Source organism: Orcinus orca, chromosome 19 (genome assembly GCF_937001465.1).
Source record: "Orcinus orca chromosome 19, mOrcOrc1.1, whole genome shotgun sequence".
NCBI classification, from domain to species: domain Eukaryota; kingdom Metazoa; phylum Chordata; class Mammalia; order Artiodactyla; family Delphinidae; genus Orcinus; species Orcinus orca.
Window position 1 is genome coordinate 52,926,984 of NC_064577.1, and position 14,764 is coordinate 52,941,747.

The window sequence follows — 14,764 nt, forward strand, 5'->3', positions numbered from 1 at the left end:
AAAGAACTGATGTTTCATGTAAGGCAAGAATCTAACTTTACTATTTTCCAAAGTGATAGCCACTTGTCTCCATATCATTTATTGAACATTCTGTTTTCCTCAATGATTTGAAATACCACCTTATCATTTATATGTTCATATGTAAGTATGATACATATGTATGTGTTATAAACATACACAGATACATATACATAAGTATATATAAAATATGTTTCTAGATTCTTTAGCCTGATGCATGTATCTGCATTTCTCTGTTGCTATGCCAGCCGCAAATTGCTTTACTCGCTTAGCTGTATAGCCTGTTCGATATCTGGTGGGGCAGACTTCATTGTTCTTTTTGAAACTTTTCATGGTTATTATTACAGACTTACTCTGTATGTACAAGGTCCTATTCAAAGGATATTCAATTATCAGGTGACTATCACAAGTAAGATAATGAGTTTCTGTCCAACATCAAAACAAAGTCATCTTCCTTGTTACCTTATAAAGTTCTAGAGCAATGCCAGCAGCCATTTTTCCTCCATAGGACTCTGAGAAAATGTAGAATGGAATCGTCTAGGAAGAAAAGGAATTTACAAAGAATTAAATATCCTGAATGTCTTTTAATTCACACGAATCAATTTCAAATTTCTATTGCATGTAATGGCCAGACAAAACAAATCTGCTTTTGCTGATCTTTCCTCCCATATCTGATTATTATGTTTAATTAGAATACTGGCTGCAGGGTCATTTTTTTCAAGCTAAAACCACCTTTAGTGATGACTGAAACAGAAGCCCACAATCTGATCCTGGGTGCAAAAAGGTTTTCTCTGGAATCAGCTAGGCATGTAACTCTTGGGGAAGTTTGCATCTGATGGATGCAGTGCTGCAACTGCTAGCCCCCTCTGAGCTTGCTTACCTGGAATTCTTTGTGGCATTCAAAGAAAGTCTTCAGGAGAACCATCATGTCTGATGCCACCATGGCCAGGTCTTTGGTGTATGCGTCACTCTTGTTCACATAACTGAACCCAGTGCCCACTGGGTTATCCACAAACAGGAGACTGGCCGACTGGAGCTACAAGCCACAGAGGAAAGTCAAATGTTGCAATCAGGGGCTTCCCTGGTGGCGCAGTGGTTGAGAGTCCGCCTGCCAATGCACGGGACACGGGTTCGTGTCCCGGTCCGGGAAGATCCCACATGCCGCGGAGCTGCTGGGCCCGTGAGCCATGGCCGCTGAGCCTGCGCGTCCAGAGCCTGTGCTCTGCAACGGGAGAGGCCACAACGGTGAGAGGCCCGCGTACCGCAAAAAAAAAAAAAAAAAAAATGTTGCAATCAGCCAGCCAGTCACCAACTATCTTCTGATCACCTTATATGAGCTCAAAAAAAAGCACACATGTGAGGATATCAGTGTGGTTATGATCTGTTACTAAAATGTATTAAAAAAAAAAATGGGGGGGCTTCCCTGGTGGCGTAGTGGTTGAGAGTCTGCCTGCCGACGCAGGGGACACGGGTTCGTGCCCCGGTCCGGAAAGATCCCACATGCCGTGGAGCAGCTGGGCCCGTGAGCCATGGCCGCTGAGCCTGCGCGTCTGGAGCCTGTGCTCCGCAATGGGAGAGGCCACAACAGTGAGAGGCCCGCGTACCACAAAAAAAAAAAAAAATTGGAACAGGAACACGGACTAGTATAGCAAAGAAAGGCAAAGAAAAGGAGAGGCAAGAAGGAAAAATTAACATATACACAGGGATCGAAGCATCTAGGCTGTTACTTTCAGACACTACAAATGTCCTGAATGTAATTCATTCGTGCAGGTAGAACCATGCAGTGTCAGTCTGAGCAACAGCTCGAAGCAGTGAGAGGTCGGAATACCACACGTCTGTTTTCTTCAAGATGAATCCAGTTTCCACATTGGCCTGGCTTTGCTGAACACTACAAGAACAGAATTTATTCTAACACCTTTCCCAAAGAGGTTTAGAGTTATAGAATTTTACATCCTGAAGGATCCCTAGTGATGACACACTACAGCCATGTCCTTTACTGATCAGGACATTAAAGCCCAGAAAGGCCCAGGACTTGTCCAAGGTCACAAAGTTGGATAGGTAATGGCAGTGTCAGGACCAAGGCCAGCATCTCCTCACTTCTTGTTCAGGCTCTCTGCCCCAGTCACATTACCCTATTAGTCGTGGGAGGCTTGGGGACAAGCCAGTGGGGTACTCTGCTACTGGAAGTGAGTATGTGAATGTTCTAGGCTGAGGGAACAGCATGTGCAAAGACCCTGAGGCAAGAGTAAGTAAAATGTGCTTAAAGAAGACCAGTATGGAGACAGACAAGAAAATCAAAGGGCTCAGAGGGGATCTTCAGGTGGAGGTGCTCCTGCAGAGTCTTAGAGGTGAGTCTGGTGAGCTAGGTGTGACCGGGTGACCAAAGGAATGAAGTGCAAGCCCAGGAATGGCCCGCGCAGAGGCCTCAAGGAGAGTGCGCACACAGAGAAGCTGGGAGGTATGGCTAGCAGAAGCCAGTTTACGCCCAGGAATCTGGATCCGATCTTTGCAGAACTGAAAGACAGTAAACTAAGGAGTGACTGGCATTGGAGGGTTTCACCCAAGCACCATGTGGGAAGTGGATTGGGGGTGGGGGGGGCATTTTGAAAGCACCCACGAGAGGCAATGGAAAAGGGGTGGATGAAGAATATTAGCAACACTTGGGTATTAAACACAGAGCTACCATAGGACCCAGCAATTCCCCACCCCACCCCGCCAAATTGAAAATAGGGGCCCAAACAAATATTTGTACGCTAATGTTCCCTGCATTATTCACAACAGCCAAAAGGTGAAAACAACCTAAGTGTCCATCAACAGATGGGAGAGGAGCAGAGGAGAAGCACAGAGCAGAGGGTGGCCACCAGCTGGGAGCAACAGCCCCACCCTGCCCACTGGTGTGGTTTTATCCACCAGTGTTTGGCAGCCTGGCGGAAGGGGCTGAGCAGGTGGACAGGGGGACTGACCCCAGGCTGGGCGTGGCAAGGATGCAGAGGGAGAAGAATGAGGGAACCAGGGGTGAGGGTTAGGTAAGGAAGTGAAGCGAAGAATGAGGGGGCGGGGTGAGACAGAGAACTAGAGAGACATCAAAAGGGCAGAGGACAAGGGGTTTGAAGTCCTGAGGAAGACAAGAATGGAAGTAGGAGAGTAGGAGGGGAAAGGATTGCAGGTTGTGGCCAGAAGGTGGGACCCTGGCGTCTCAGATTGCAGGGATGGCCAATATGTGGGTAATGACAAGGTCCAGGGGGTCTGCTAGAGTAGACAGAGGTTTCTGCAGGCAAGTGGAGAGAAAGGTCACCGAGTTGGGAAGGTGACCAGTGTGGGATAAGCTGCCCCAAGAAATGGAAGAGGCTGGCCAGAGAGGAAGCCTGTGGACAAGTACGCAAGGTCCCCCTGGACACAGAGGAAGAGGGAGGGGGGTGGAGTGGGATCGCTCAACTTGTGACGCCACCCAGAATGGGGTAGGGCTGGGTGGGACTCAGCCTGGGGGAGGCCACACGGCAGTTTGAGTTCGAGGCCTTCCTCACTGTACCCAAGTAGTTCTTCGTGGTTTGAGATCTCTGTCAAGGGGCCCGATTTCCTCAAAGTTCCCAAATCCAGTGCTGGAACCACCTGGACCACCCTGTGAAAGCAAAAAAAAAAAAACAAACAAAAATAAAGTCAGAGAAAATGTTAGTCAAACCTTCGTCACTACAACAATGACCCCATTCACTATAAACAATTTATGAGTCAGTGATGGCTGGGTCAACCTTACACACAGGACACAACTGATCCAGTGTCTGCACTAACTGAGCCCCTGGTAACTGCTCAAGTCTTTCTAAGAAAAGGAAGCAACCGGGCTAAGAGCCCCCAGAGGGAACGTTCCTACCTCTGATTCTCTGAGCTCGAGCCTTGGCCTCACGTGGGGTTTGCTGACCTCAAAACATCTCGTCCAAACCTCTCCCTTCAAAGATGAGCAGTATGGCCCAGAGAGGGAACGTGGCAATTAGGGGTCCACCAGGACTGGACCCGGGGCCTTGTGACTCTCCACCACCCTCTCCTCAGTGTCCCTGAGGATTTACAAGGGACCCAGACTGAGGGGCAGTTTGATCAAGATGATCCCCAGGATATAACATAGTAAATGCGGAAGTCCCTGGGCAGGAAGCACTCAACACTGTGGGCATCCAAGGCCAGGGGCGAGGCAGGATTCTGAACAGAAGCTCAGTGCTGGGGGCCCAGACAATGGGAGGCAGAGGTTCTATGGCTTCTAAGGGCTAAGAGAGGGGAGGAGGTCCTTCAGGAGATGGTCAGGGGTAAGGATGGTCAGTGCTTTTCTGGACAAAACCTCAGGGGTCAGCTGAGCCAACAGGATAGGCTGAGGGCCTTGAATAAAAGGATGCTGTGTCCCTGTGCAAGATGGTTAGGAAAGGGAGATACACAATGATGGAAGGAAACAGCTCAGGCAAAACAGAAACCAGGGCAATCTGTACAGGGAAATCTAAAGGAAAAGAGAGACAACATAGAGTCAGGGCTCAGGGGTAACTAAAGGACCCCAACAGAGAGTTTATGAAACTACTGAATGTTTTGAACCGACACCAAGCTAAGTATCATAAAACTGGGAGGCTATAAATCCCTCTAAGCAATGTCCTCACCATCGACAGAATGAAAAGACCTATGGAACGGGAGAAAATAGTTGCAAATGATACGACCAATAAGGGGTTAATATCCAACATATATGAACAGCTCATATAACTCAACATCAAAAAAACAAACAACCTGATTAAAAAATGGGCAGAAGAACTCAATAGACATTTTTCCAAAGAGGAAATGCAGGTGGCCAGCATGAACATGAAAAGATGCTCAACACTGCTGATCATCAGGGAAATGCAAATCAAAACCATAATGATGTACCACCTCCCACCTGTCAGAATGGCTATCATCAAAAAGACCACAAACAAGTGTTGGCGAAGATGTGGAGAAAAGGGAATCCTTGTAACACTGTCGGTGGGAATGTAAATTGGTGCAGCCACTGTGGAAAACAGTATGGAGGTTTCTCAAAAAACTAAAAATAGAACTACCACATGATCCAGTGATTCCACTCCTGAGTATATATTTGAAAAAAACAAAAACACTAATTTGAAAAAATACATGCACCCTAATGTTCATAGAAGCCTTATTTATAATAGCCAAGATATGGAAGCAACCTAAGCGCCCATCAACAGATGAATGGATAAAGAAGATGCGGTGTATATATATACAATGGAATACTACTCAGCCATAAAAAAGAATGAAATTTTGCCAACTGCAGCAACATGATTGGACTTTGAGGGCATTATGCTTAGTGAAATAAGTCAGACAGAGAAAGACAAGTACTGTCTGATGTCACTTATATGGAAAATCTAAAAAATACAACAAACTAGTGGCTGTAACAGAAAAGAAGCAGACTCACAGATATAGAGAACAAGCTAGTGGCTACCAGGGGGGAGAGGGAAGGGAGGGGGGAATGTAAAGGAAGGGGATTAAGAGATACAAACCACTATGTACAAAATAAACTACAAGGATATATTGTACAACACGGGGAATAGAGCCCATATTTATAGAACTATAAATGGAGTAGAACCTTTAAAAATTGTGAAGCACTATACTGTATACCTGTAACATATAATACTGTACACCAACTATTATTCAATTTAAAAAAAAGCAAAGCAAAAAACAAAATAAAATAAAAGCAAGGGTCCTTGAGTGAAAGCTGGGCCCCTTTTTCCTAGTGGACTTACTGGGCTGGGATAGGACCAAAGTGAAAGGAGAGAAGCTGGAATCCTAGAGGTATGGTCTTTGGGGGAGAAATCCCATTCTCCTGTCCTGTTCTACTTGATAACATACCACTGCAAAAGCTCTTTGTCTAGAACTTTGGGATGGGGGTACTGTCACGGCCCGGGACTATGCAGTGACTCTGAAATATGGCAAGTGTGTCCAAGGACAAACTAAAACGCTTAGATGACTTGAAAGTGTGCCTAACGTAGCACACTGCATCACTCAGAGCTACTCCACTCAGATGACGTGACCTTGATTCCCAAAGACCTGTCCAGAGAAGTCAGTGCATGGATTCTCAGTAGGCTGCTAAGAGACATCTCCTTTTAACCTGAATTAATTATTTCTTCCTTAATCATACTCTTTTCCCCTTCCCTTGGGCCTCTGAGGAGATGAAGAGCAGGACAGTGAGCCCGTTGATAACCATCAAATAGCATCTCAGCTCACAGAAACCAAAGGTCACAAACTGCACGGTCTTGAGGGGCCAGAAGTACACCACACGCAGCACAGAGGGCAGGTGGGTCCCCAGAAGCTCCTGCCTGTGTGCAAGAGGGGCCCCACCACTTCGCTCCGGGACAGCAAGTTCAGGCCCCAAGTAATCGCATCTCCTGGTTTTGGGAAAAAGGAAGGAAATGTCTTGATTTGTAAATGTTGGCAACTCATTCAAATAAAACAACTGCCCTACTCTGCAGTCAACCAGAAGGAAGGTTTGCAGTTTCAGAAATTCAGTGGTTTTCAAATTGTGTTCCTGGAAGCCCAGAAGGTACCTGAGGGGCAGCACGTGACAAAGGGGAGGCTGAATGGGTGGGACTTGGCACTCCGCCCCAGCCTCAGCCCCAGCACTTCCTTCTTCTGCTTTGGCTGGTCTGCAAGCTTTCACTTGGGAGCGGAAGAAGTTCTGCTGATTAATACAAAGTTTGAAAACCGCTGAAATCCCGCAGACCAAAGCCCAGAGAAGGGAAGTGTTTTGCCACGGCTCTAAGTGGCAGGAAGGCAGAACTGGGCTTGTCCACTGCACGGCTCTCCCTGACAGCCCTGCCACAGCTTCATCTCCAGCTGCCCGGGATGCACAAAAGCTCCCTGGGACACACAGACGGGTTCTTCTTCTGAGCACTCTCGGGCTGAGCCTCACCCCAGCCTTCAAAGAAAATACTTGCGATAATCCCAAGAGAAAAAGGCCCCTCCGTGCAAACTGCTCTTCTTATCTCATCAGAAAGCCTGTATCCACTGGTCTGGAAGGCAAAGCTGGGGGCACTGGGAGGCTGCTTACGAATAATGACATTTTTGGAGGAAGTGACATTTACATCCCATGGGGGTGAGTATCAGGGCGCCCTATTTTTTTTTTTTTTTCGGTACGCGGGCCTCTCACTGTTGTGGTCTCTCCCGCTGCGGAGCACAGGCTCCAGACGCGCAGGCTCAGCGGCCATGGCTCATGGGCCCAGCCGCTCCGCGGCATGTGGGATCTTCCCGGACCGGGGCACGAACACGTGTCCCCTGCATGGGCAGGCGGACTCTCAACCACTGCGCCACCAGGGAAGCCCTAGGGCGCCCTATTTACTGGTGAGCAACCTGGTGCCCCAGCTGGGCCATGCCTACAGTTTCCAGAAGGTGAAGCAAGACCGCATTCCTCAACCCCTCCCTAGATCTTGGTCTTCCAGGTGGGTGTGGGCCACCTTTGTACAGACATTTTAGGAATGAAAGGAAGGAAGGATCCTCTGCCTGCCCTCAAATAATTTCCAACCAGTTTCCTGTCTTCAATCCTACCACTAGAGCTCAAGATTAAAAATGCAAACACTCTTTAGGGAGAAGGATAGGGCCCGACACTTAATGCTAAGATACAAAAGGCTGAGTTCTTTCAAAATACCAGTTTTTCTAGGGACAAGGAATTCAGATCTAGGAAAGGACTGGGAGGGGAGAGGAAGGGCTGGTCAGGGTACCTCAGTCTTTGCTTTGGAACCTTCCAGAAACACTTTCTGTCAGCATATTGTCAAATGTGTCTTCAGGAGCTTCCAGTAAGGGTTCCTACTGCTGCCTGTGCTGGGCTCTATAGAAAAAGACCCCCGTAAAAGACTAGAACCTCTCACTCTCTGATTTGGCTTCCTTGACTGTACCATCGCCTTTGCCTGCCTCAGAAGGACGCTGAATTCCCAAGCCTAGGAGAGCCCCAGCTGGCTGCTGGACCACATCAGTTCTTCACTGCTGAGCTGTGAGCCTTTAAGGGCAAGCAAGGTGGTAAGTGGGGGAAACCTGGCCTCAACCTCAGGCCAGGCAGTGAAACCAATTTTACCTGAAGCCACATGACCAGGGGCAGTTCTGAGAAGTTCTTGCTGGGGCTGGTGGCATAATAGAGCCACCAGAACATGTGGGCATCCTTCCGGACAGTCACATAATCCCATACTTCCTTGCCCTCTTCTGTGGGCCAGCTGATGACAGCTCCTGAAACAGAAGCACAATTCGATTTTCCAGAAGAATGTCTATGTCCAGTTAAATTCCCAGCCCAGGAGACACGGCTGGGTTAGGCTAGTGATGATTTGGTTTATACTTCAGACAATTTATTTACTCCAATATATTGTGGAGATAAGGAAAAAAAAACTCAAAAAACTCAGCTATGAAAAAACATATCAAACTTAATAGTGGCACAGGGGGCTGGAGGCTTTCACATTTTCACCTACACCCTCTGTAATGTTTGGATTTTTAACAGGAAGCATAAAACGTGTTTATAATTCTGTTTAAAAGAGAGAGATTTACACTTTGGGGGAAAAAAATCTCAAAATGCAGCACGTTGATTTTTGTTCCTCATTTAATATACAATTAAAGAAGCATCACGGGCTTCCCTGGTGGCGCAGTGGTTGAGAGTCCGCCTGCCGATGCAGGGGACACGGGTTCATGCCCCGGTCCGGGAAAATCCCACATGCCGCGGAGCGGCTGGGCCCGTGAGCCATGGCCGCTGAGCCTGCGCGTCCGGAGCCTGTGCTCCGCAACGGGTGAGGCCACAACAGTGAGAGCCCCACATAACGCAAAAAAAAAAAAAAAAAAGAAGCAGCATCACAAGTTAGTGGGGCAAGATTACTCACTATATTACTCTGGAGTAACAGATTTTTGAAGAAAAAAAATAGAGATGTAGGTTCTTTCTTAACACTCTAAACCGAAATAAATTCCAAGTGGATCAGATATTTCAATTTTAAAATTTAGATGTGAAAAATAATATGAAAATAGAGTTGAAAGTCTCTTTGACCTCTGGATGGGGAAACGATTAAAGCATACCCTAGAGACTATAAAACAAAATATCAAGAGTTGAGGACAGAAACTTGTTACATTTCTGTACAACAAAAATAAAAGGCAAAACAACAAAGAAAGGTCGGCAACAAATATGAAAAAGGGTATTTCCTTAATCGTTAGACCAACTAAAAAATGCAAGATCCTTGAAACAATCAAGATAGTTGTACAATACCTAGCACTTACCAGGCATTCAATAAATGCCCCCGCTCGCCGCAACTAGAGAAAGCCCGCGCGCAGCAACAAAGACCCAACGCAGCCAAAAATAAATAATAATAAAATAAATTTATATAAAAAAAATCGGGGGGCAACCTATTCGACAACATTTCCCAGACACAAGTCGAAGGGTCATATGATCCCCATTTTACAAAAGGGAAAACAAGTAAAGCAACTTGCCTAAGATCACAAGGCAAGTTTGTGGTTAGTTCGAATTCTCAGTTCTTGATTCACACCAGGGCTCATTTTGCTTAAAGAAAAGACTGAAAATCAATTTGCAAGTCATCCCATTAAACACGAATTTGTTTTTGCCAAAAAGGACTGCGGTGAGGGGACATATTATCCTGCCTGTTCTGATCAGGTAGAGGGAGAAAGGCTTACTCGCAATTAAACGTCCCATTCGTGGTAGGATTTTTCAGTCTTGGTACCGTGTGTTTCAGCTCAAAATAAAAAGACCTTATAATCTCATTTAGCAGCCAATCGCGGCAGGAAAAGGGAGGTGGCCTTAAGATTGCGGAACCCTCATTGATCAGGAGCTTCTCCAAATCTTACATTTTGCAAAACTGCTTCTACCTACACGCAGGGAAGAAACAAGGCAGCAGACCACCCAGAGCCAGAAAAAAGTAGAAAAAGAACTTTGAATCCGGAAAAAAAAAATAGAGTGAGACTCAAAAGCAAAAATAATTACGCAAGGTAGAAACAGGGGAAAAGGAATATGCTTTAAAAAGCACAAACCCACTAACAGATTCTTATCCCTAAAGAAGAGAAGGAGGCACCGGCCGCTGAAGCACTTTTGCCCGAACCTACCCGTGCTCAGGCCCAGGAGCAGCAGCAGCACCGGCATAAGACAACTCCGCGGCGCCAGCTCCATGACGAATACCGCGCGGCAGCATCAGCTACGGGCCGGACGCCGCGCCTCAGCACGTGACGGTTGCGGGCTGGGCGAGGCCGAGCCGGAACGGGGGCGGAGCCTGGGCGTCAGGGGCGGGGGCTGGGGCGGGGCGGGGGCGGGGGCTGGGGCGGGGCGGGGGCGGGGGCGGGGGCGGGGCGGGGGCGGGGGCTGGGGCGGGGCGGGGCTTGGGCGGGTGGAGAGGCTAGCGACGTCTCGCGCGCCCTATGCCCAATTGGCCCACTAGGATCCCTGCAACGGCGCTCGGGGTGTTCTTTTTGCCCCACTACGTCGTTCTTTGCCGTTTTGGGGACAAGCAGAAAGGAAGAGGCGTTTAATGCATTGATTTGACTTGGGTTGTGCGACAGAACTGAGACGCTACAGAGAAATAACCACGAGGACCGTCCTTCCTGCCCCGCCCATCTCTTCCATCCCCAACAAAAGACCTGGCATTTCAAACTGCTGCATCTGCCCCAATCAGATTAAACCTGGCCAGCTTAATCTGGAAACTGTGGGATTCCGTTTTCATAGATTTGTTCTTAAAATTATTTTTCTTATAAAATTACGAATATAATGGACATTTTGGAAATTTGGGGGGAAAATTAGATACTACATAAACATTGTTGGCATTTGGGATTTTTTTTCCTCTAGTCTTTTACGTCATCTTTTTAAATAGGATAATAAAATTTTTTATTCTGTTTTCTTTCTCGATACTTTGTCATTGGCATAATTCTGTGTTGTTAATGATAGGGATTGAGTAGGATAATCAAATAGCTTAGAAACCCCATTAGGGGGATTGTTGATAGGGAACCTTAGGGAGCTTTGGGAGACCACAGTAAGATTAATGATCACTCAAGAAAGTAATGGGAAAATCCTGAAAAAATGAGGGCTTGCTTGAGTCAAAGCAGAACAAGTGGCTTAGCATCAAAGCCAGATTGGCTTGCTTAACAACAAAATAAAGCTAGCTTGATTAGCAACAAAATAATGCAACAGAAGCCTGAGACATGCCCCGGAACAATACAATACAACAATGGTGGCATGCTCTGTGCACACAAAAAACAATCATTTATGGAAAGGTGACATATCAAAGTGAAAGGTCCTCATTGTACTGAGACCTGAAATAAGTTTTCCAAAGTGCCATGACAGTCCTGGCCTGACTATGTAGGGACAAAAAACCCAATCTGGAGGAGGAACTGATGAGGAAAGCATGACATCTACTCAAGAAAGACAAAGAAGGTCTTCTCCCCGTCCTCTCTCTTCCTCTGATTATAAAAATGTAACCCACTAAGTACTCGGGGCATCGCAATGCTTGCCTGACTGCTTGTTAAGCCTCGCAAGTGTCCTATTCTAATAAATCACTTCTTACCTATCAGTTTGTCTCTCGCTGAATTCTTTCTACGCTGAGACAAAAAGGACCGAGCCACCTAAGTAACACCTAACCGTTTTGTTAACATGACAACAATCATTTTAAAGAGGCAATTAGAGGTTTGGGAAGGGGAAGGGAGGAAAAAGGATGGGAGAGGTGTTTTCTTGTGTGTGTGTGTGTGTGTGTGTGTGTGTCTAAATGTCACTTTTATTTTAGGGTGTACAGAATAACTCACCTCAGAGCTAGGAAACAAGATTGTGCAGGGACGTATGAGGGTCAGGTTACTTCTAAATATTCTGCTTCAAAGGTGCACATGGCAAAACAGAAAAACGAAGTACATGTGACAACTCTCTCTTTCCTGTTCCCTTTTCTAACCCTCTGCCCCTGCAGGTAATTAACAGACAGATGTTTTCATCTGCAGCCTTGTGGAATGGCAGAGTGCTGCAGATGAAGGGGGAGGGTGCTGAGATTTGGGCCAGAGAAGAGAAATATGCAACCAGGTTCTCTTAAACTTTAGCATGGGATGCTCCAGAATGAGTAAAATCCCATAATGCTGGTATTGGGGATGAGCCTCTGGAGAAACATTTGAAAGATATTATTTATGTAAAAGTTACACTGTTAGTCAAACAGAAGTAATGATGTAACAAAGATTGTCCTAAACTTTTCCTAGCTAAACATTCAAAGTTGTTCTGTGTCGCCAGAGCTTCAAATACACTTAAACCCTTCCATAATTAGACTCTAGGGCTTCACTTTGTCACAGAAAAATAGCACTATGATAAGTATCTATATTTTGCCTATGGTATTTTCCATATTTGGGGTTATTTCTCTAAGATAAAATAGAAGTGGTACTATTGCATTAAAGGCTGCAACCGTTATTCTGCAAGTCAGCCCTCCCTCACTATTGGCTGGTTCCATATCTGTGGATTCCACATCCGTGGATTCAACCAACAGGAGATCAAAAATATTTGGAAAAAATTCTAGAAAGTTCCTAAAAGCAAAACTTGAATTTACTGCATGCAAGCAACTATTTACATAGCATTAACATTGTACAGGCATACCTTGGAGATATTGCCGGTTTGATTCCAGACCACCACAATAGAGTCACACAGATGTTTTTGTTTCCCAGTGCATGTAAAAGTTATGTCTACAGTATACTGTAGTCTATTAAGTGTGCAATAGCGTTATGTCTTAAAAAATGTACATGCCTTAATTTAAAAAAAATTTATTGCTAAAAAAAATACTGACCATCATCTGAGCCTTCAGCAAGTCATAATCTTTTTGTAATAGTAACACCAAAGATCACAGATCACAAATCACCGTAACAAATATAATAATAATGAAAGTTTGAAATATTGGCAAATTGTGAAAATTACCAAAATGTTACACAAGATGCAAAGTGAGCAAATGTTATTGGAAAAATGGCACCAATAGACTTCCTTGAAACAGGGTTGCCACAAACCTTCAATTTGTGAAAAATGCAATACCTGTGAAGTACAATAAAATGAGTCACGCCTGCATCTACAACTATTTACATAGCATGTATTAGGTATTATAAGTAATCTAGAGATGATTTAAAGTGTATGGGAGATTATATGCAAATACTACACTATTTTATATGAGGGACTTGAGCATCTGTGAATTTTGGTATCTGTGGGGTGATTTGGAACCAATCCCCTATAGATACTGAGGGGCGACTGAATATAACATTAAAAGTGTTATTTTTAAATCATGGGATGGGCTTATTCAGTAGAAGTAATGGAGGGGAGGGAACTCCCTGATAAAATGACAGAGTAAAAATCAACTAGAAACTGTGGTTGATAAAAGGCAGGTATCAAAGGGATAAAAGGCAGGCATTGACAGGGAAGGGATATGAAATTTCCTGGGGGTAGTGGTAATATGGCACATTTTGATAGGTGTGTTAACGAAGAAAATTCAACTGAGTAAAAATTTTTTTTTTTTTTTGGCCACGTCTTGCAGCATGCGGGATCTTAGTTCCCTGACTAGGGAATCAAACCTGTGCCCGCTGCATTGGGAGGGTGGAGTCTTAACCATTGGGCCGCCAGGGAAGTCCCCTCAACTGAGTAAATTTTAAAGATCTTATTGGCTTTATTCAGTGATTCATGAATCAGGCATCATTCAACCTAGCAGATAGAAAGGAGCTCCAATGTACACAATGAAAGACTTTTATAGGTAGAAAGGAGCAGAATGAGGAAGTTATACAGACAAAAATATGGGTTGGTTATTGCAAGTTTACTTGCCTTTACGGGATGGCAGGGGTCTATCAGGCAGATTAACTAGCGCTGAATAGGCAAATCCTGATGGATTGGTTTAAGATTCCATTTCTGGGACAGCCAAAACTGTAATTAAGTCTCGATTTGGTGATGTGGGGCTGAGCATAAGTGACATCATTTGGGGCCTGTTGTCTTGTTTGTAACAGGTGTTTGGATTACAAAGATGTATATATTTGTCGAAACTCAGCAAACATACACTTGATTTGCTCGTTTCATAAGAGACAAATTTTGCTTGAAAAGGAAAAAATTGTAAACAAAACTTCACCTTTAGTTAATCATATGGGTTTGAAGGGTTTAGGAGGAAGTGTATGCAATCTTTAAAATGTATCCAAAATATACGATGGAATGATGGGTGGAAAGAGCAATGAATAGATGGATAAATATGTGATAAAGCAAGTATTATAGTAAGATGTTAATGGTAGAATATGGGTGGCAGGTATATGGGTGTTCACTATATATTTTTTTCAAACTTTATATGTGTCAGGAAATTTTTATAATAAAAAATAAGGAAAAAGCTAGGAAAAAGTAGGACTAGACCTCTGATGGATTGTAGAAGTCCATTCTGAAAATGCCTTAGGACTTGAAATGCATACTATTTCATCCGTTTAAGTTTTTGACGATATAAGCAAAGGCTAACCAAACAAGGGAACCCCCAAAATGCTCTTATGACACAAGAATCACCAAACAATGAGTCACTTACAGTGGCTGTGTAGATAAATGTGGTGTTAAGTATAGCACACTGTGAGTAGGTGCACTATAATCTCCATTTTAATCTGGCCTTCAACACTGGGTGGTCTTTTATGAGGGCAAACACTAACATATCCCCTTTTCTTTACAGTTTATAATCACTAGAATCAAAGCAACAAAACACGCCTGGGAACCAAGTGAAAGATTATTATTCTAAGAGCCAGCAGTAAAGTT

At 44.8% G+C, this 14,764-nt stretch overlaps 1 protein-coding gene across 5 annotated transcripts in view; it reads right to left on the minus strand.

The window, feature by feature from the left end:
• Positions 1 to 10,244, minus strand: part of SCPEP1 (serine carboxypeptidase 1) — a 46,123-nt gene extending 35,879 nt beyond the window's left edge. For all 5 annotated transcript variants that reach the window (XR_004484291.2, XM_004271789.4, XM_033431755.2 and 2 more), the window contains exons 1-5: positions 10,105 to 10,244; positions 8,093 to 8,241; positions 3,548 to 3,637; positions 899 to 1,054; positions 481 to 555 (exon numbers count right to left, since the gene is read on the minus strand). Coding sequence is in view for 4 of the 5 variants with exons in the window: in XM_004271789.4 (XP_004271837.1) it covers positions 481 to 555; positions 899 to 1,054; positions 3,548 to 3,637; positions 8,093 to 8,241; positions 10,105 to 10,168 (534 nt within the window). In the remaining variant the exon portion in view is untranslated. The remainder of the gene's footprint in view (positions 1 to 480; positions 556 to 898; positions 1,055 to 3,547; positions 3,638 to 8,092; positions 8,242 to 10,104) is intronic.
• Between the last annotated feature and the right edge of the window lie 4,520 nt (positions 10,245 to 14,764).